Consider the following 22,564-nt stretch of genomic DNA (forward strand, 5'->3'; position numbering starts at 1 on the left):
TCAGCAGGGGTCCAATGCACAAGGGTTCTTGCACTCATGTCCCTTGCCCAGGCCACATTCACCTTGCCCTGCTCCTTTGAGTGACCACATAGGCCATCAGACATATCTTTGCACTCCTTGGCCAGCGCTGGCACAGCCTTTTGGACCTCTCCCATGACCCTCATCTGCATGGTGGCTGAGCAATTTGCCAAACACTGGGATAACTCTGCCCCTGGCCCTTCACCAGTAACACAACCCACCGGTTCCCTAACTGGGGCCAGTGACTCACTCATTTTACTCATGGCTCCCTCTATGCTGCATCACTTGGCCTTAGGCCCACTTGCAACCTCGGGCAGCCAAAAACTTACATGGGCCTCAATACTCATCCCCATCTCTCTGGGGCCTCAACACACTCATCTCCTCTCTGGGGCCTCAACATACTCACCCCCATGCTGAGGCACCAGGGTCTTACACCCCACAGGCTCAGGTGCCTCTCAGTAGGCATGCCTGGCCCCGCTATCTCCGGGTTCTTACACTCCCATGGGCGTACCTGTCCCTACTCCCCTCTCTGGGGCCTCAACACACTCGTCCCTATCCTGGGGCTCTGGAGTCTTACACCTCCAAGGGCTCAGGTGCCACTGCCATGGGCGTGTCTAGCCCCATTCCCCTCCAATCTTAATAACCCACCAAATAGCAAGGGCTGGGGTTTTAAGATGCCCCTCCTCGCCTTTCACCGGGGAGGTAACTGGCCGGGCATTTCTGGTTAACTGTACCACCACGCCCAGTCCCACCAAGCTACCCTTCCCCGTCAGGGTGCAGTTTTCGGTCATATCCAGGACCAGGAGCCTTCTGCCATCCCCAATAGCTCATGCCCTTACCTCCAAGATGTTCCAAGCAGCAGCTCAGCCAGATGTTGCCTCCTCAGCCGCTAGCAGCAAACTGCTAGCTCAGCACTGACAGCCTGGATCTAAAATAGCTGCCTCATCAGGGCTGGCCCACACCTACTGGCTACCTGCTCCCAGCTCTTAAAGTGGCAGACACCAAAGGTGCTCTGCCACCCACCTTCCCCCTTAAAATGGTTACTAGGGGAGGCTCTCCCTGCTACTCAGAAAGCAGGCTCACTCATAGCCTGCAACATCCCTTAAGTGGTAAGCACCCTCATGGTGCTCTGCCTTCCACCTTAAAATGACTACTCAGGGGTGTCTCCTGGTTGCCCTCCTTGCAGGCACTTTTCCAGCCTGCTGCAGCCCACACTAAGTGGTGAGCATCCCAGTTGTGCTATGCCACAATGGAGAAAAGGAAAGTAAGTAATTTTTCCAATGTAAAGCATGCATATTTTCAAATGTCAAGTGGCAAAATAGATAGGATTCTTGCTTTTCTCAAAAAGTACAGAACAATCCGTTTTTGTACTCTTCAAGATCCAATGTACTGTTAAATGAAACTCTATTTTGAAGGGGAAAGAGCAAAACACTGATGATGCTACAAGTGAGATTTTTCAGTGACATCATCATTACTGAAGTATCACTATGACAGTAATTTAAGAGGCCCCTTCAAGCCTATCCATAGAGAGGCACTAAACTTGATAAAAGTAATTGAAAGAGTCTTCAGAGGGGCTCGAGAGATTACAAGCTGATGGCATTAAAGTTGCAGAATCAGTGAAATTTGGCTTGATCATTTCCAACAAAGAACTGGACTCAAGGACTTGAAAAATGGGGTCAGTAGGAGACTGAATCTTTCTGTTACATAGCCAGTGCAATTGATCCTAGATATACAGGTCACAGTGTCAGCTGGGAACCAGAAGAAGAAACTGATATATGGCTGACAATACATAATTTTTGAGTGCCTTCCATCTTGCCTAACCTTTAAAATTGAAGGTACATATTTCTTAGCACATACTTATATTTTTGAAGGAAGCTGCATCACAGCTTGTTGTTTCCAAATAATGACAAACTACAGCTATAACATCATGAAAAACAGGACGTTTGAATTCAGAACATTGTCAATTCGTAATAAAGCTGCACTCCCATCCTGCTTTCTCAGTTTTAATAAAACACATTTTTCATATGTTCTGATTGGTTTCAGCATAATATGCTGGGTATAGGCAAAGCATATAACTTGGCAAAAGTTGGGGAGAGCTACATTCTTGTGTTTTCATGACAGCTTGCAATCTTTTCACTTCTAATTATATTAACTTCTTCTGTTTGAAGAGCAAATATTCTCACAGAGTAAATCACGTTAAATGTTGTTTTTTTTTTCACTATTTTTTCCAATAGTTTGGAGAAAATGACAGCAACCCTGCTTTAGAGGAGCACTGATGATGACTTTTTTGCTTTGGCAACATCTGGGCATTTTATGTTCTTGAGCAGAGCTTTGAAATTTCTAGCTCACAATTTCAGCAAACTTTACCTGGATTTTACAATTTTACTAGATGTAATAAAAGTTTTTAGATACAGAACTGAAGTGTTTAGGGAGCTTCATAATTTAGTGATGGAATTTCTGCTTTCAAACCCTTAACGCATCAGTCAGAGATATAAATCCAATTGTTGACAGGTTGTGTCAGAACAGATTTCTTCTCATATTTGGTCACATTGCACAGATTTATTGAAAATGCTTAATGTTGCCTTTCCCCAGTTTCTTTACGTGGGATATAATATTACTGTGAATGCTCTGCTTTTTAAAAAAAAGAAATAAAGAAAAGAGAACTGGTAATACCTGCACTTCAGTGAAAAATGAAAGGAACAAGTTAAAAATGTATTATTTTTTTTAAAAATAAGACTCAATAAAAAAGGATTGCTTTTGCAATTTGATAACAGCTAGGAAAGAAATGTAAAAAAATCCTCCTACTGATAAGAAAGACTCTTCAAGTAGTAAGAATTTTATTCTAAGGGTGGAAAAAAATGAACCCAGAGATTTTGAAAACTTGGAAGACTATGGTTGTTATTTCTTAATAAAAGCTTTGTGTATGATGTGGCAACTGTTTCTGCAGTTGTTAATTTTCTCTGGAAATGCTCCAATACAAGCATATAGTTCAGTGTTTAAAGCAATAAGCACTGGCACCTTAGGTCTAACAGTCTTCTTGACTAACCTTGGGCAAATATCCCAGTTTACCACTCTGTTTAATAGATGTAATAAGGGTGAGAAAAATCTAAATATCTATGTTAAAGTTTACAACATTGTTTGTACATCATGTGTAAAAGTTGCTGTTTAAGCCCAAAATTATCATCTTTGAACCAAATCCTGAACCCTTTGCTTAGTTCTTACTCGGTGTTTAAACAAGCCAGTTTTATCAATCAGATTGGAGTCTCTTGATAATACTGAGGGTTTGGATGGTGATGATGATTTTACACTGGTAATTCCTGGACTATTTAGAACCAGGACAGACTGAAAATCTTCCACAAGAAAATCAGATTTCAGGAGATGTTTAGACTAGTTACAAACCAGAAGTTTATACAAATTCAGATAAGATTTGGAGAGACCTTAAAGTTCTTGTGTGCTTAATAAGCAGGAATCCTAGTTTTCCCTGATTTAAAAAGAACTCCAATTTTCAGTTAAAAAAGTAACATTTTTCCATGTTTTAAATGAAACATCATTAATATATAGCTATATAGTATAATGATAATTAATATATATATATATATATAATAATGTATAATATATAGCTATATATTAATGATGTTTCATTTAAAACATGGAAAAATGTGGATTTGGGGTTACTTCCATTTAACTGAAAATGGAGGATTTTTTAAACCAGAGAAAACCAGGATCCCTGTTAATAAGTTAGTTATCTGTTATTTCTATTTACATTATTATGATTAAATGTACCAAGTGAGTGAGGAATTATAACCAGTTCCCAACATCAGATACAGTGGTGGAAATCACAGATAACATGATTAGAGTCACTGACATCACATTCTGGAAATTGCCTCATTATAGATTCATAGATTCACAGATTCATAGATTCATAGATGTTAGGGTCGGAAGGGACCTCAATAGATCATCGAGTCCGACCCCCTGCATAGGCAGGAAAGAGGGCTGGGTTCAGATGACCCCAGCTAGATGCTTATCTAACCTCCTCTTGAAGACCCCCAGGATAGGGGAGAGCACCACCTCCCTTGGGAGCCCATTCCAGACTTTGGCCACCCTTACTGTGAAGAAGTTCTTCCTAATGTCTAGTCTAAATCTGCTCTCTGCTTCCTTGTGGCCATTATTTCTTGTAACCCCCAGGGGCACCTTGGTGAGTAAAGCCTCACCAATTCCCTTCTGTGCCCCTGTGATGAACTTATAGGCAGCCACAAGGTCGCCTCTCAACCTTCTCTTGCGGAGGCTAAAGAGGTCCAGGTGCCCCAGTCTCTCCTCGTAGGGCTTGGCCTGCAAGTCCTTAACCATACGAGTGGCCCTTCTCTGGACCCTCTCCAGCTTATCCACATCCCTCTTGAAGTGTGGCACCCAAAACTGGATGCAGTACTCCAACTGAGGTCTGACCAGCGCCCGATAGAGGGGAAGTATCACCTCCTTGGTTCTGTTCATCATGCATCTGCTGATGCACGATAAAGTGCCATTAGCTTTCCTGATGAAAGGAAAGTGCCATTAGCTTTCCTGATTATATTCCTTTTAAATATTGATCAGCTCATTTTTGACTGCCTAACCTGAATCCAGAAGTAAAAACCTCCATTTACAAGTTGTATAATTTCACACACAAATATCTTTTTGTACATGCTAATATCCTATCCACACTAACAATGCATGGTTCTCTACATATAGAGTGGTATGTATGTGTGAAAAGAGCACATACATTTTAATGACTAAAATGTATGCACCCAGCTTTGTAAATATGACCATTTGTGATTTTTCTGCAGAATCTATCTTTTGTTTTGAACTTCCACAAGCACCCATAGAATTGTAAAGTATCTTTAATTCTCACTCTCTCTTTTTTTCTTTTTAGCTGTTGTCAGTGCCATTCCAGTACCAACACTGGAAAGTGCCCAGTACCCAGGAATCCTACCATCTCCAACATGTGGATACCCACATCCACAGTTCACTCTTCGACCTGTGCCATTCCCAACGCTCTCTGTTGACCGGACTTTCGGAACAGGAAGAAGTTAGTACTTTTTTTTCTTTTCTTTCAATATTTATTTCTGAGAAAATGCTTTGAAAATGAAATCACACGGTACCTCTTGGCTGTGTTTCTATAATTTTTTTCTGACATAAGCCAGTGATAAACAGAGGGAAAAAAGATGTATTTTGCAGGATAAGTGCGAGGTCCAGTAAGATTATATACTACCTGTGAACCCTTGTGCACATGAGGAGGGGGAGGGGGTTTCCACATTGTCTTAATCTGTCTCCTTTAAAGTAACATGATGGATGTCAATTTATGCCATCCATTTGGTCTAAGTTGCCATGCTCTGGGACAGTTTGACATGACAAAACCTCATGCATGTGTACATGGTGACACCGTTATGCTTGCCAAATGGGAATTTTTCATCATGTGTACATGGGCAAATTGGCACGTGTACAAGTGCTTACTGAGATTAATTCCTTCTTCTCAGATTGAACGATTTATGGTACAGGTGACAGGTCAAAAATCTCGAAATTGCTCCACGCGCTATTCAAAGTTAAATACGGTAGGGGATGCCACATAACAATTGAACCCTTCTGACCTCTTAATACTAAATTACAGCAGGGAGCACTAAACTACAGCTCACACAATGTGGTACGTGCAGATCAGCGACAGTTGTTTAGTTTTATTAAATGACATATTTTACTTAAGTGTAATTTCAGTACTTTCATTACTGTCATAATGAAAGTACTCATTTTCAGGAATGTGACTGTGCTCCTGGGTGCCTAGCATAGTTCAGGCAAACCAGTTTTCAACACATCCTAGCTGTCAGTAGAGTGAATTTGGACATGACTAACAGAAAAAAGGTTTCTTTTACATATTTATTTAATTTAATTAATGGACTTTAAAAGGAGGTCAGCAGCAGAATGATTCATGTCAGGCTCTGCAGCTCCAGCTGGTGTGCTGAAACATTCATTACACAAAAACGCCTGTGAATTACATGGCAAATTACCTGAAAGTACCAGTGAATTGTAGCAGTACCTGGTGGGCAAGAAGGCTGAGGATACATAATTTGGAGAGTTGACATGTATGTGACATGTACACATGACAGATTTTTTGTCCACAATGGGAATATTTGCCATGATCAAACTAAAATACTTTGGAGGTGGTCTAAGTTGCCATGCTCTGGGACAGTTTGACATGACAAAACCTCATGCATGTGTACATGGTGACACCGTTATGCTTGCCAAATGGGAATTTTTCATCATGTGTACATGGGCAAATCAGCACATGTACAAGTGCTTAGTGAGATTAATTCCTTCTTCTCAGATTGAACTAATATGCAACAGTAGAACAATACCTTGTGAACGGGATTCTCAAAAGTACTTAGTTGATGGTGTGCTTTTGTTCCCCTGGAAATCCAATGAAAATGACTTTTCCACCTCTTACCGTGCAAACTTTATTTTAAACCCAGGTATCTTAATATTTTACTAACATTTCTTTTCCAGCAGAAAATATCTGATAATGCATATCAGGTGACACTCCTTAAACTGCAGGATCCTCTGTGGTAATTAAGCCCTTTCTTTGTAGCTGAAGGTTTAAAGTGTTATGGTAAAGGAATCTTTAGTTCATGCCATTCAGACTAAAAATCCTGAGTAGAGCCAAGACAGACTTGTGTCAGTGCTGCTTTGTAGAGCTTGCAAGTTGTTGGATCTCATCTGCATGGTCTCTACAAAGAGTTTTGAACCATTTGAGTTTTGCAAAAACAGTGTGTGTTAAGGGAGGAGAGAGAATCAGACTAAAACAGCAGCAGCAGTGCACCTAACATACCCAGTGTTAAGCACTGCACAAGTTTACCCAGATATGTCCAATTAATTTCGCTGAACACGGAAGAAATATTTCTGGTTGATGCATCATTTTACTAACGTTTCCCTTTCACTGACCATTTAGCCTCTTCTCTGATATTTGGCATCTCCAATCATCCTTGCTGTCTTCCTTTTCCGGGTCCCCTCAGTCTCTTACTTTATTTTAAACTACCTTCCTGTGACAACTTCCAGAAAGCTGTAGCTTTCCAGGAAAACTATAACATGTAATGTCCATTGTGTCCCTTAGAGAAGTAGAATTGAGTTTTGTTTGTTCCCATGCCTACGTGAAGGGTTTCCAGCATCACTTTCATCTCTTATTTTCTAAGCATCTCTCACTATTTTAACATAATAATGACTGGTTTTGTATGGTAATTATAATGGAGGAATCATATTATCTTATAATTCTCTTTTAACTTTGTTCTACTCTATATCAGGTATGACATTGACAGATTAATGTCAATCAGTTATACCCATTTTTCATATTATAGGGATTTCCTGCTGCTCACCCATGGAGATGTCAAAATGAGTGATTTTTCCTCCTCTTGCTTGATTTTTGCTTTTAATCAGTTTGGTCATGAAGACCAGCAACAGCACTTCTAATCAAGGGCTCAAAACAGAGTACAGGCTCAGATATTCTCACCATCATTGGTGTAATTTCCTCTTTCTGAGGCTAGATGGTGGTTGTCTTTTAAGTCCTAGCTAGTGTGGCCACTTCTTGGTTCAGACTCATGCCTGCTTTTGCCTGGTTGTTTCCATATACATTTCAAAATTATCATAAACTCAACAGAGGAACACAGGACAGAAGACACAAGGTAAACATCTAATGGCACTGTTCAACTTGCAGCGTAGATAGCTAGCTGGAAAGAGGACATTTGAAAATTGGAATATCTGGTCGTGTTCCTGTAGAGTTTAAAAAAAATAAAAGAACGAGGTAGTGCACCTCTGATAGGCACTTTATAAGTGTCCACAGGGGCAGCAGGGAGTGTGGCTAACGGGGAAGGATTATACCAGTCATAAATTGTCAGTACCATAAGTAAGTGTGGACCTTGTCACGGTAGACAGATCTTTCACTTTTACAGAGCAAAGTAGAACTGAGGCAAATTTATCACTAGATAAATTGGTACAAACACAACACGCCAGCAGTGACATCAAAGAAAGCACCATTAGTTCTAAACATCCATCAGGGATGGAAACTCAATGGTGTATACCACAAAAAGAATCTGGGTGGACAAAATTTGTTTAAGTATCAATCCATCATAAGGCACAAACTGTTTTTATTCACCCTTCTGAAAAGCTCACTTGCTTGCTCACACACATGCATGCATACTGCTTGCCAGCCCACTCATCTTCTCAGTTTGTATACAGCCCACTGATCATATTTTCAAAGTAACAGCACTTAAAAGCTCTCTTGAGAGTCCCCCAAAAAAGGTACGTGCAGAAATTTATGGCAGGATAACAATTTCAGGGAAGAGTGTGTGGAAAGTGAACATCTGATTGTTAATACACAAGAGTTTTCCAGAAAAGGGTCAATAAAAATCAGATTTAGGGGTGGGGCATTCAAACAAGGAAGATGAGGATGGGGCTTACAGTGTATCTGCTATTGCAGTAACTGTCTGTGTGCACATTCGAACTCTCAGCATATGCAAACTAATCCATAGTAGTTTACCTCAGTAAGAGATGAAAAAGCTTAATTTTTCTATTAATCTTTGGTAATGTCAGATCTTCAATAAATATAGATAGCTGAGGTTTTAGGTCTTCAAGGAAATTCTCTATTGAACAATTAGGTTTCAGGGGATGTTTGGATACCAATGTATTTCAAATAATTCAGGTTTGACTAATTAGGGCTGTATGGCATTTCAGAAATTGTCTAATATTGCTACACTGAAACCATGATGAGCTTGAAATTTCATTTTTTTGAGAGCTTGATTGTCTGTGGAGGGACATTGACTTTCAAAGGTCTTTGAACATACTGACCATGCTGTTCACTTCCAAGCAAAAAATCCTCTACCAGGGTTGTGCCTCACATTTTCCAGTTACAGTAAGGCATGTTCATAGACAAGCAGATGGGAACATTGCTTGTTTTAGCTCTGACAGCCCGCCAAGCAATCGACTGTCTTTCTCTAGCAGCACAGTGGGTTTGTGTTCAGCCTAAGGGGAATGGAGGGAAATATAAATATATTTCTAGCATGATGTCTAGACATTTTATCAGCACTGATGCTGCGACCCATGAATGCTGGGACCAGCAGCAGTATATAGTTTGGAAGAATGGACGTACATGTTTTTTCTCAAACATATCCAGCCAGCAGACAATGTTTAAAGCTGCTGAAATGTCAGCTTCGTGTGTGGATGACCTCTTCCATTCTCATATGAAGCCTTTCTGTTGCAGAAACTGGCTGGAATGTAACAAAAATATTTCAAAATTCTGGACAGGCTCAGATCAACTTATTTGGCTGATATATTAATCAACAAGACTGCAACACTGCAATAACTCCTTTAAGATGAATTCTACCTGCAGTACTACACGACTGAATACACTATTGATCAGGACATAGCAGTCTTTGAACAGTTTGTGTGCAGCGCCATTAGGGAAAGCATCGTTTTGCATTTGCCTAATGGACTATGCTTGAACACCTCTTTCTAGTCCTGGAAGCTGTTACAATTGACCCAAAGATTTGAATGCTGGAAAACATCTATATATCAAGTTTTCCTGCTGATGAAGAAACTAAAGACTATGAAGGTGAAAGCCATACTTGAGTCAGAACCAGCCTTGAATAATATGCCTTTATGTCTGTTTGACCACTAATGCTGAAATGGCCAGCCATAACATGTACCAACTGCCATATGTTAACTCTCCATCCTTAAAACGAGGAAAGATATTTGAACCAGAGGTGACTTACCTTTGAGTAGGAGTTCCTATTAAAAATTAGCCTCCATCAGAAGAGTCCTTCATGTTTTCCATCTCTTCAGCACGTACTCAATGTTGGGGAAGGATTTTGAGATTAAGTAGGATATACTGGGATCAAAATGCAAAGAAGCCTCAGGTTTTTTCCCCTCTCCATTAAGTACAGAGATTTCTGTATCTTCGGGGTCTTAGAGAATGAGAGAAAAGGGGACTCAGATGAGAAGTTATGATTCAGGTTCAACATACAAAATGTTGAGGTGATACTGGTTTCTCTGCATCAGTTATTTTAAGAGCTAACTGAAGCTATAGAGTCAGCCTCAGAAAAGGTCTCTGTCCTTCTCTTGTCAAAATGATGCTATCTAAGGGACTTCCCTCCAGTGTTAAAATGACCACAGTGGGTTTAGGATATTTTCAGGTTGGACCTTGGCAGTGTACAGCAGAGTGACCCTGAAGGCCATATGGAAACTACAGATGGTACAATTCAAAACACTTCCTTTCTAAATATAATAGACCATTAGTGGCACATTTTTGCAGTAGTCCATGCTTTATAATTGAGGCTTCAGTGGAGAAAGTGCCAAGAAAATATATATATTTAAATTATTCAAATGATAATGTATGTTTTTACATCACAGCTATAAATAAAGACAAGACTATTAGTTAAACACACGCACATAAAGGAATAAAGGATGACAATGAGGAGGAAGACTGAAACAGTCCTCCAAAGTTGGAGGTAGCAATACCAGATAAGAAACTAAAATAGCAGTTTCATCTCTTCGAGCAGTAAAAGTGAAAAAAAAATTGATATTGTTTCTTTTTGGAACTAATTCTGTAACGGTAAACTTTTGTGTTTTGATGTTAGATGGCCTATCTAGCTAAGGTCTTTATATGGCCCCTTTCATGATATCTGAGCGCTTCAAAACCTTCAATATATTTACCAGTAAGGTAAGGAAGTACTGTCCAGAACGTGAAGTGAGACACAGAGGGCTGAAAAGAATCGATCAGTGGTACGCAGAAAGTTTGTTATGGAGCAAGAAGGGGTTTCAGCATCCTAACTAGTGGCCTAAGCACACTAGGACTACTATTCCTATCCAGAAAGAAGTACTGTTAAATGTAAAATATGAGATTTAATTTAATCAATAACACTTTTTTTTAGAGAGACAAGAAACAAGACATTTTAAGTATCTTGAGCTATCTCATGACCATTGAAGGCAAATCTCCTCAGTGAATTCATCTTGGACTTTTGCACACAAAACTGATTTAATTATATGACTCAGTGTAACTGTGGGCCTTATCTTTGTGTCTCGAACCCTGCTTTTCGCATCATTTTACTCTCCAGTAAATTCTGTGAAAGTGAATCCAGTCTTAATTTAGCAAATGTTAAAAATAATCCCTGAGGATGCAAATTAGGATTTACCCACATTTGTCACAGCTCAATAGCCTGAGAATAAAATATAGGTTCTAATAAATTAAGTATTTTTATTGTTCTTTGTACTAAAGTAACATCCAGTGGCCTTAGCTGAAATAAAACGCATATATGTGTAGGTGCTGTACAAATACATAGCCACTGATTCAGTGAGATTATGGTTCAAACAGATAAAAAACAAAGGGTGGAAGAGGGTGGAGGCAGAGAGAGTTGAAGTGATTTGCCCCGTATCACACCGCTATTCAGTGGTAGAGCCAGAAATACTATACAGCATGTATCAGATGCAATCATATTCAGCTTATTGCCCATTTTGGCAATCTAGGGTGGCGCTTGTATAGTACTTCCCAATTTTGCAGAATAGAAGATATGCAATACAACAAATAATTCATAAGTCTGATATAATTAAATTGTTTGAAAACCATGAACATCGAGAGAAGCCCTGGACCCTGGAGAGAAGTCACCTGACCCCAGTGCTCTTTCCTTCCCAGGGCAGGTAGTCAGACTCGGTGATTTACTAAGGTGCCTTCCAACCCTAAACATCTATGGAATCTATGAAATTGGTCAACTATATGAAACTCCAATTTGTCTAGGTCCCTCTGAATCCTAGACCTACCCTCCAGCATATCTACTACTCCCCCCAGGTTGGTGTCATTTGCAAAGTTCCTGAGGGGTGACCTCTTATCTTCCAGGTCATTCATAAAGTTATTGAACAAACCCGGCTTCAGGACTAATCCCTGGGGCAATCTATGTGATACTGGCTGCCAAGTAGACATTGGGTCATTGATTACTATCCTTTTAGCCCATCAATCCAACCAGTTTTCTGGTCCAACCCATACTTCCTTAGTTTGCTTCTGAGAGTGTTGTGGGAGACCGTATCAAAAGCCTTGCTAAAGTCAAGGTATATCACGTCACTGCTCTCCTTGCATCCACAAAGCCAGTCATCTCATCATAGAATAGGGTCAGGTTGATCAGGTATGACTTGCCATGGGTGATTCCATGCTGACTCTTCCTAATAACCTCTTCTCCAAGTGCTTAGAAATGGATTCCTTGTAGATCTGCTCCATGATTTTTACAGGTACTGAGGTGAGGCTGACTGGTCTGTAGCTCCCTATATCCTCCTTCTTCCCTTTTTTAAAGATGTACAGTAAATTTGCTCTTTTCCAATTGTCCAGGACTTCTCTTGATCTTCACGGTTTTCAAATATAATGGCCAGCAGCTCTGCGGCAAACTTCCTCAGCACCCACAGGTGCATCACGTCCAGACCCATGTACTTCTACATGTCCAATATTGCTCCTTTCAGGCATATAAAAAACATGGGCTCTATTAAAAAAAAAAAGCTTTACTTGTAATTATAACATCTGAATAAGCCGTCAGAATTTTTAGCCATCAATGCTGAGTTTCGTGAGAGAAAGTGACTACCTGCTCAGTGGGAGATCGAAGAAGCTGGATTAGATAATAATAGTAGCTCACTCATCCTCATCCATTATGCAAGCATGCTCAAAGCTGTCCATCTTCTATTCCTTCAAGAATGTGAAGAAACTCACATAATATTTTCAAGCATTTACATTTTATTGCTTTAAAATCTCCTTTCTCATACACCAGACATCTTCATCAGATAACTTACTTTCAATACATATGACCTAAATCCAGTCTTCTAGCAGAATAATCCTTCCTTAATTTTCAGTTATATCCATAAAGTGTATTGTCTCATTAGGTCTTCAGTTACTTTTTTCCTCAAAATTTGTAACTTTTTTTCCCCCTTCCAATAGCAATTTTTAGTTTCTAGCCCCCAGGGTGTTAAAAAAACTGTCTCAGGAGTAAAACATAATCCCTATAATATTAAGGCTAGAACTGTTCCTGCCGGCTGCTCTAGTTTTTTTCTAGCTGGGAACTTAAGCTCAGTAAATAGCAGGTAGGTCAGTGGAAGGTAGCAGTATGTGTCTGTTCTGACTTGTCCATATATGCAAGTCAACAATCTCCTAAAAGCAGTATATTTAAAGAATGCTGTGCTAGGCTCAGTGGGAGAGTAAGAGTGTTTCAAGAGTTGTAAAAGAAACTGAGAGACCAAGAACAGAAATAACAGACCCAAGGGCTAGATCTTCACTTTAGGCACAGCCCTGAGCAAGAATAGCCTTGAAAGCTTTGATCTTTCTAACTGAGACATATCCCTTTGTGTCACAATTCTTCCATTCTTTTTCTTTGCTCACGGTCATTGGAGGGAGAGTGCAAGGGCACCATGCCCTTTCTGGCCTTTACCACAGGCAAATTATAACAAACCCTCACCACCTCAGCTGTGAAGGCCAGCAAGCAGTAGAAACAGTTAGTCTCACCCATTCTCCATGTCTGACTACTGTCAGATTACCCTTCTTCACCCAGATTAAGGTAGGAGTATACAGGAAATTCTGATTTCCATGCTCTTGTATGTAGTCCAAGTCAGTCTAACTCAAAGAGAGTAAGCAGGAAAGAGTACTGAAAAGACTGTACTTAGGGAGAAAGCAGAAAGAAGGAATTGGAAAGATACAGGCAATGGCATCCTTATGCAAAGAACCATGAAGGTGGAAACACGGAAACTTAATCACAACCTAGCAACTTTCTAGAAGCTGAAAATGACTTTGACCCTGGTCATATCTTGCAGTTAGCCTCCTAATCCTGGAGCTCAGTATGCCAGAGATGACTGCACTGTTGCCTCAAGAATGGCTAATATGATTCTGGAAATGAACAAAAATCCTCATTTCCATTTTTCAAAATTGTTTTGCTATTTATTTGGTTGTAATTACTTATATACATTGACATTAATTATTATAAAGTGCCTTGAGATTTGACTTGGCTGTGTAATTGCATGTTATTTGTACAATGAGTTCTGGTTGTTGCAGCCGCTTTTGAAAGCAATTCAGATCCTCTGGAGCATTTTTGGTCCCAGTATAATAACTAATTCTGATATCTAAGTGTCAGGCAGGTTGTTTTCTGCAGTAGAAAGATGAGCTCTTTTTTTTTTCTTTGCTTTCTGGGCTCCTGCCACAAGTTGCATGATTGACTGTTGCATTACAAGCTATCCTAGCTGGCACAGATATTAAGGAAAATCAAGACATTGGACAAATGCAGTTTATACAAAATAAAGACATTCTGCCTTTGATCATACCCTGTTAAGTTGTTCGTTCCATGCAATTTTTTTGCTTTTAAGTATGGTAGGGACTTTTAGACACTCACCAAACACTGCAGTCTCCTAGGAACACCCCAGTACTCAATGGTACCAGGTCTCTCTGAACGTGCTTCTGTTGTTGAAAGTGAAGGATTGGGATTCTTCATTGACCCACTGCCACAAAAGTGATGCGCAGTAGTGATGGGGATTACTAGAGCTCCACCCCCTCCTTCCCCCCTTACTTGTGGCATGGGTTTAGGCAATTCCTGAGTATCCTTCTGTTTAGCGTACTACAGTCATTGTAATGTCACATCAAATATTCCTTCTACTCTCAGTAGCTCTCCTCTGATCATTTCCTCCCATGGATAATTCTTCCTAATTGGCCTTGCTGTGGTATAGGTTGTTGGTTAGGATTTGCTCCTCCTTAGCTACTTCCAAATTACAATTTCTTTTTAAGAACAAAAGAATCTGTTCCTTTCTGCCTTTTGTGGGGCTGATGTGTATTGATTTATCTGTTGGCCAAACAAATTCATTTGGACTATAGGGAACATTTGACAGATGCCCTGTAGTATACTTCCAATCATGGCTTTCTGATGATGCAGGCTTTCTCCCTGGAAAACAGTCAGCACTTTTGGTGAGTCGGAGTCACCAGAAGACTAAAGACTCAGATACACTTGTTTTGTGGCTAGGATTTCTTGTCACACATCTCAATAGTAACAGCACAGGCAACCACAGGCTACCATTCTGTGCTGCGGGGTTCCCCTGAACGTGCAGTACGTTAAACTAGGGAGTTGAGATGCAGTATTGATCTACTGGTCACAATCTCTTCATGGAGTAGATGCACATTTTAGCCACCTGCCTGCAGACTAACTTCCCAGGCTTTTCTTTCCTGCAGCCTCCACCATCCACACAGCTAGCTGGAGGTTGATAGTCCAGAATTCCAAGTCAGATGCCTTCTTTTGAGTGTAACCCCTCTTGCAAGGGGCTGTGGTGACTTAGTTTCCCCAAGAGTATCTCAGTTTAACTGGAGGGTGCAAACAAGTTTGATTTATTTACACACACGAGCACCCAAACAGCAAGCTGTAACCCAATGTGAAACCCTGATAACAAAATGCCCCCTCTCAACAGTACAACTTAAAATGCTGACTCCAACAGTCCCACAAAGACCCTTCCCCTTGTGCACAGCCCAGCTGTCTCGGACGGCACAAGGACTTTCACTGCTCCACAATCATACTGACTGCATTCATTTCTGCAGCCTTTTAAAGGCAGCTCACTCAGGCCATAGTTGTGTCTCAGCAGCTAGTTCTTCTCCCTGCTGAGGTCTTCCCGTGGAAAAGTCAATCCTTCTCCCATCTGCACTTAGACCAGGCTCCTCCTCCACAGTCTTCCTGGGGCTCTTGTGATGGTACATGGAGCACATCAAGGGGCAAGGCTTCTCCCCTGCTCCCTGGCTCGGGGCAAAAATGGCTCCCCCTTTTGAGCTCTTCTTTCCCCCTTTCCCTCCTGCTAGCCCTCAAATCAATCTGGCAGCCATAGTTCAACCCAGCTCTCTCTGTCTAGTTTTCCTGGTCTTACAATAGCTCTCCCCATCTCTGCTTAACCTTTGCAATCCATGGATGAGAGTTACATGAGAAATCACCTTTTACCATGGGTGGATCTAGGATTTTGAAAATGGGGATGAAATAGGAGCTACATTACCAGGAACAGCTAACAGACAGCAGAATTGCAGAAGAAAGCCTAACTTGATAAGTGGAACAACAAGACCACTGAAAAGAAAAGCAGGGTATTAACACATGCAGAATGAAGAGTTTAGGAGAAATAAGGAAGATTCTGATGAGCCTTGAAGTCAGTTGGGTCCCTCGTTGCTGCCTGAACATAAATGCTGCTGCCAGGGAGTTGATTGTGAACTTGGGTGAAGCAGGAATAAAAGGGGTTGCAAGTGCACCATTATACCCCCCTGGATCTTTGCCTGCCTTTTACCTTAACCAACATGTCTGGTCAGACAACTTTGTGTTGTGGACTTAGCCCATAGCACAGTTGTGTACCATCTTTTTCAGTGAAAACAGCGCTGAGCCATCTTTCCTGCAGAGCCTTTTGCAATACTGTTCATGTCGTCAGTAATAAATCCCACTGTGAATTGGTGACTGTGATGAAAACTGCTAAGCAATCATAGTCACACTGGAATTAGCAGTTTGGCTACCTCGCTGCAGAACATGATATTATTTTATCCTCGGATATCTTTTACTCTTAGTTCTTTTTTCTTTCACAGTACATTTGCTAGTTTTGTCTCTCTTTTTTGGCATGGAAAGTTCATGACAGGGGTTATTATTGAGAGCTTTTGTGCAAAATACTACAGAACATAGAGTAACCTTGATTTATATTGGAGGGTTAACATGCCATGTTTAAATCACAGAAAAATTGACTTTGGATATAGGATAATAAAACAGCAACTGACTGCTTTGGCACACTGGATATTACAGCTGTCTCAAGGAAAAATGATACTGGTTGTTGGTTAAATAGAAATTAATTAAGTCCCTTCTTTGTCTTCAGCAAGTCTCATCAGATATGACTAGGATAGTACTGTGGGGTGGAACATAATGAATTCCAGCAGCAAGAGTTTGTTCCACTATCCCAATGATGTATTTATGTTTTTGTTGATTTTTAATATTTAAAAGCACCCAGATTGTACGGCAGTGGGAACCTAGGAAGTTTATGTATAAATAAAATAGAGATAAGGAGGTAAAAATGTCACTTTCTATGTTTTTTAAAGGAAAATATATTACAGTGCTATAGTACGTGGCTGCTTTCGGGAGTACCTGGTGTTTAATATATCTCCCAGTAACATTTGAAAGAAATACATATGTGTTTCTTGCAGCTCCGTAGAGGTTGACATCTTGGCGCTTTCCTTTCTTGGGGAAGCAATGAAAAAAGGTAGGAAGTAGGATTTGGAAAAAGGTATCTTAATTAATGTTCTCTTTTAAAATTCTTCTACAGCGGTGAATGAAGGACCAGCCTCCCAACAGCCATCCATGCTGCCACAGACACAGCCTGAACATCCCAGCACTGAGGACGCCCCCAGCAGAACGATCCCTACAGCCTGTGTCCGGCCTACACACCCGCTCCGCAGCTTTGCCAACCCCTTGCTACCTCCACCAATGAGTGCAATAGAACCGAAAGTCCCTTATACACCACTTTTGTCTCAAACAGGTAATAACAAAGGGAAAAGATCCCTTGCGTTATTAGTCTAAAGCTAGACATAATATAAACTATAGCATTCCAGCTAAGCTTGGGCGTACAGATTATCTCCCTACCCCTGCCATAGTATGTGAGTACCTCGATGTCTTTATTATTTTCACCACTGCAGGGATTGTTGTTATCCCTATTTTACAGGTGGAGAACTAAAGTAGAGTGAGGATAGGGACTAGATTGTAACAGGTATGTAGGTGATTTCAAGGCAACCTAGACCCCATCTAAAATCCCATTAGATGCCATCTACATCATTAGGTGCTTAAACACCTATAAAGTATGATCCTAAGGGATTTCTTCAAGGTCATGATCAAAATTTGGAACTGGGTTGCAGAGCCTCAGGCGCTAGATTATGTTTTTTTCTCTCTCTGCAGAATATCTCTGCCTGTGCATCCACTTATTTTTCATTTATAAAAATAATATATATTTTTTTACATTCAATTTGGATTCGGCTTGGCCCTCATGTGGATACACTAGGAAGGGGAAGGGAACAAAAAGATGCTATACTTCAGATGGGAGCCTCAGTTTTATTGACATAGCATATACATTCCCAGAACACTGGAAAGACACTTTAGGGTAAATGAGAATTTGGTTTTCAGAGCTGCCTTTTGAGACAGAGCAACTCTGATCAGCCTGCATCCAAGGCCAGACACCCAAATGTGAACAATCTGGTTATACATTTTAATGGGCTGATACTGCACCTTCTGTTCAGGCAAACAACTTCATGGCATAAGTGATAGCTTTGTGAAGTAACTTTGTGGTCCTGAACTATATCTTGGTGAGCATCCTAGAACTGAGAGTTCAGTCCTTTCCTATATTTTAACTTGCTCTCCATTTAAAACTCCTCATTTCTTGCAGATAAGGCCCATTAAATAACACCTAGTTGTTGCTTAACAAACATCTTTGAAGAAAACAAAAAGAGCATGCAGGACTTGGAAGAAATGTCTTTAAATTCCCGTTAGTTCATATCCTTTTATGAGGATAATCCTGCATTTCATTCAGGAGTTCTGAATGGGAATTTAGGATAAAGAAATTGTTCAAAACAAGAGTTGACTGTTAAGCAAGGAGGTCAAATGGATCAGGTGCCAAATGAATCATTTGGCCTTGGCTCAAATCTCATGTTGAGCCATAATAAACTGAAGCCTTGCCAGCATGCTTGGCTTCTGTTTCAAGGATTGCTTTTTGATAATGAAAGGTTTATTTATATTTGCTGGAAAAACTAATTGGAATCCTGTGTCCAAGCTACTTAAAAATGCAAATAAGGCATTCAATGCATAGAAAGAAATAGAAAAAAATAGCAAATAGAAACAATAAAAAAGAATAATGATAGGAGGGGGAAATGATGCCATTTTGTATAGAAACTGTGGGGTACATTTGGAGTTATATAACCAGTCCTGGCTAGAATGGACTGCACGATCTTCCACTATAGTTTTGCATTGCTTCCCTTGGCCTGTAGGTCCAGTTACAAAGGGTTACATGGGCAAGAGTTGGCCATCATTCCTTCATCACAAGCAGGTGGGAAGAGAGCAGAGGATGGGTTCTGACCTTCAAAATGTGCTATTCATATTCAGCAGTGATAGAGAAGCCATAACAATTACTGCTAGTGTGCATGTGCAACAGCAAGAGGGAATTGTGCCATTCTGTGTGCCAACACAGTTACTTTCCTGGGGCAATCTTAAATGAGCACTATAACAGATCTACCCCATACCCTAACAGTAATTATGTATCTCTATTTATATTAAGGCATTATACTGTACGTAGTGCATCAAGAAGGCCAGCTCTGAGTATCCTTCCTTATGTAAACGATTGTTATTTGAATAGCACTATTGAAATCAGTAGCATTAATTGCTAAATAAGAACTATGGGTGTTTAAAAGCTTTACAGGATGAAAGGTCACATTACCGAATTAAATTCATCTCTAAGTACTACAGTTCTATAGTCCTTCGAAATCTTGGCCTTACTCTGGGCTTTTCTATAACCCGAAGCTTTCTGTACATAGTATTCTTGCCACATAAGTTACCTAACTGTAAGTGACAAGAAAATGAAACAAAAAAACCTCCTTGTTTTCACTCTGAACATTGCTATACATCATTAAAAAACAGATTTCTGAAAGGAGAGCGAAGCAGATGCATCCTGTAATGTTAGAGAGATTTTGTTTGTTTCCTTGTTTGCTTGTTTTGCTAAATAGCAAAGCTGAATTTGTATACATATATTGGGAAAGGTTTGTTCAACTTTAATTACTACAATAGTTTTATCTAATGTTGGATCAATCTTTCTTACTTTAAGCATATGAATAAACCTATTTCTTTCAGGAAAATGACTTGCATAAAGTAGTCATTTGGCATTTGGAACTTGATTGTCATGATTTGGCGAGGTGGGGGAAGTGGAGATATTGCTCTTTAGTAAATCACCATTGAGTAGATTACCATTAAATTGCTGTTTATATGCCATTGCCATTGCCATTCCCATTATCTCAGTATTGGCTATAATCCACAGGGTGAAATTATAGAGTAGTAGTATTAATTAGATAAAGGTTAGTATCAGTAGTTTCAATACTATACATAAAGATTTATGATCAAAACCTGAAAAATCTTGGACAATTCTAACAATTTTCCATTTTGTCACATGTAAAAATGATACTTGGCTCTTTATTTAAATAAGTACTTCTCAACCAGGGCATGGCCAGATCCTTTGAAGGGTGCTGTGAGGTAAGCAACATGTGAGGAGATAAGCACAGGCATGTACCTGTCTAGCCAGTCCCTCATCCCCACTGCCTGGCCCCTCTGCAAAGATGTAAGCACTATAGTCCAATTAATTTTTGGAATTGGGTGCCACAAAGTTCACAAAAGTTATGGGAGAGGTGCCTTGAGTCCAGTAAGCAGTGCTTTGGGTCCAAAGAGGTTGAGATCCACTGACCTAGATAAAAAACAAACAAACAAACATATTGTCAAAACTAACAACTAACTTACAACTTCTATTTACTTTGCATTCTTTCACGTTGATCATTTTTTCTTCTAAATCTTTGGCAGTCTTACCTTCCTTTCATTTTAAGTCCTGTTTTTATCTATGTGCCTGTCATTATTTTCATTAGCCAAGATCCCAGTGAAGCAGTTTATATTTTTCTCCCTTACGAAGTTTTTTGTCCCTTGGCTTGTCATTTAGAAAGAGATTCATTTTGTGAGCCTATTTCTGTGTCTCCCCTAGGGCCCAGTTCTTTGCTACCTGTGAGTAGTGAGGCATGCAGAGTTAGTTCTGAGCCTGAACACAATCACACCTGAGATAAGTTGCATTGACGGCAGTGTTTGAAATGCACAGAGGTTTATGCAATACTTAAAACTGACAAGAGCTTCTTGGGAGGCTCCAAACTGTGATTGAAGTTTTGGAGGTTGAGGTTTCTTTGTACCAGGTTCCTTGAAAAATGGAGTGCCTATTTCTTATTCCAAGAACTTTTCCAGTGTGTCAGTAACAGTGCCTGTGAATTGCTTAATATGAATTATTAAATGCATAAGAGTAGGATTGTTTCCTCACTAGCCACCGGTGGAAGGTACCTTCTCTGCCAAGTTCTTCACTGCTTTGCATGGAAAGGCAAGTCAGCAGCATTTCTGAAGCTGAGTCCTGCTTTTTGGGGATGAAGGGGATGTCCCTGCATTGTGGGATGGGCATCAAGGAACAGCAGGTCAGTTCCCAGCTCCTCTGGAGACTATCTGAGGAAAAAGAAAAATGAATACTGTCTGTGAAATTGTTAGCTTTGCCATGGTTAAGAATACAGTGTATGAAGGTGTGCGAGGGGACTGGTGGCCTGAGAAAGTGGTTGGCAGCTTTGCTCCACTCAAACCACACTACCAGAAGAAATGGATGCCAGGTCTGTGGAGTTTCTATACAAGTAATTTCTCCTTCCAGCCCAATGACAGAACAATTGAAAAGAGCTCCATGCAAATGAATTCATGGAGTGATCCTTCTCTTATCATCTTTTGCTATAAGTAGAAGCCTTAAAATGCTCTCAGCAAATCCTTTAAAAAAAACTGTTACTTTGCTACCACTACTGGATAGAATGCATTTTTCGCTAGACATTTTTAGACATCCAGCAGTTTTAACCTCTAATATGTAATGAAGTAGTAGGGGAATTAGATTCACATTTGTCCAAGCAAATCTTCATTACTTTACTAAGGGCATATACAGACATTTGGGGAGGCTGGGGGGAAGTTAAATCACATTAAAATGGCCACCTGGTCTACATTAGTTGTCTAGGGTGTGGATCTTCTTACAATTAGTTCCCTAGTTAGGTTTATCTAATTGTCAACTGTACAGAAGTTTCAGGAAGGTTAGATTAGTCCAGTGGCGAAGTGTAGGGTGTGCACGGGGGTGCATATGCACCCCCTGGCCAACCGCACTCCCCGCTTAGGTGATGGGGAGGGGGGTCAGGTGGGAGTGCTGGTGCCCACCCTGTGAGTGCCGGCCGGGGTGTGGGAGCACCAGATATAGGCCGCGGCCACTTCCAGAAGCGTCACGGCCACTTCTGGGAGCACTGCAGCCACTTCCACGAGCAGACAGCTGCTCACTGGTTGATAAATTTTGCTGTGGGGCACACCCCACCCCAGTCAGTGGGCTTGAGTCACTGACTGGTTGCTGGGGGGGCATGTGCCCCCCCTGGCTAAGGTGGCACCAGTCGCCCATGGATTGGTCAATGAATGGCCAACCCAATCTAATTGAACTGTGTTGCAGGGGTGCACTGAGTTGAATTGTGTAGGGGCAGACCAATCTAAGTGAAGTTCTATATATATTCTGAGCACAACCTCAGGGCTGGGAAAGCCCAGCTGCTAGCCTCAGACCTGGGACTGCAATTTTCCTAATTCCTCTAGCAACAGGCTATGTTTAGCCTTCTCCCTGCACATCCAGATGAACAATCCCCCCTCCCCACCCCCACAGACCAGCCAACTACCACCCAAGCCTGCCA

The 22,564-nt window shown here is 40.7% G+C and overlaps 1 protein-coding gene across 1 annotated transcript in view; it reads left to right on the forward strand.

Moving 5' to 3' along the window:
* DCC (DCC netrin 1 receptor) overlaps window positions 1-22,564 on the forward strand; it is a 1,018,850-nt gene that overhangs the window by 966,191 nt on the left and 30,095 nt on the right. Inside the window, exons 26-27 of the mRNA XM_025198166.1 lie at window positions 4,922-5,077; window positions 17,359-17,571. Of these exons, the coding sequence (XP_025053951.1) occupies window positions 4,922-5,077; window positions 17,359-17,571 (369 nt within the window). The remainder of the gene's footprint in view (window positions 1-4,921; window positions 5,078-17,358; window positions 17,572-22,564) is intronic.

The sequence above is a fragment of the Alligator sinensis genome, unplaced genomic scaffold, assembly GCF_000455745.1.
Source record: "Alligator sinensis unplaced genomic scaffold, ASM45574v1 scaffold701_1, whole genome shotgun sequence".
Lineage (NCBI taxonomy): Eukaryota > Metazoa > Chordata > Crocodylia > Alligatoridae > Alligator > Alligator sinensis.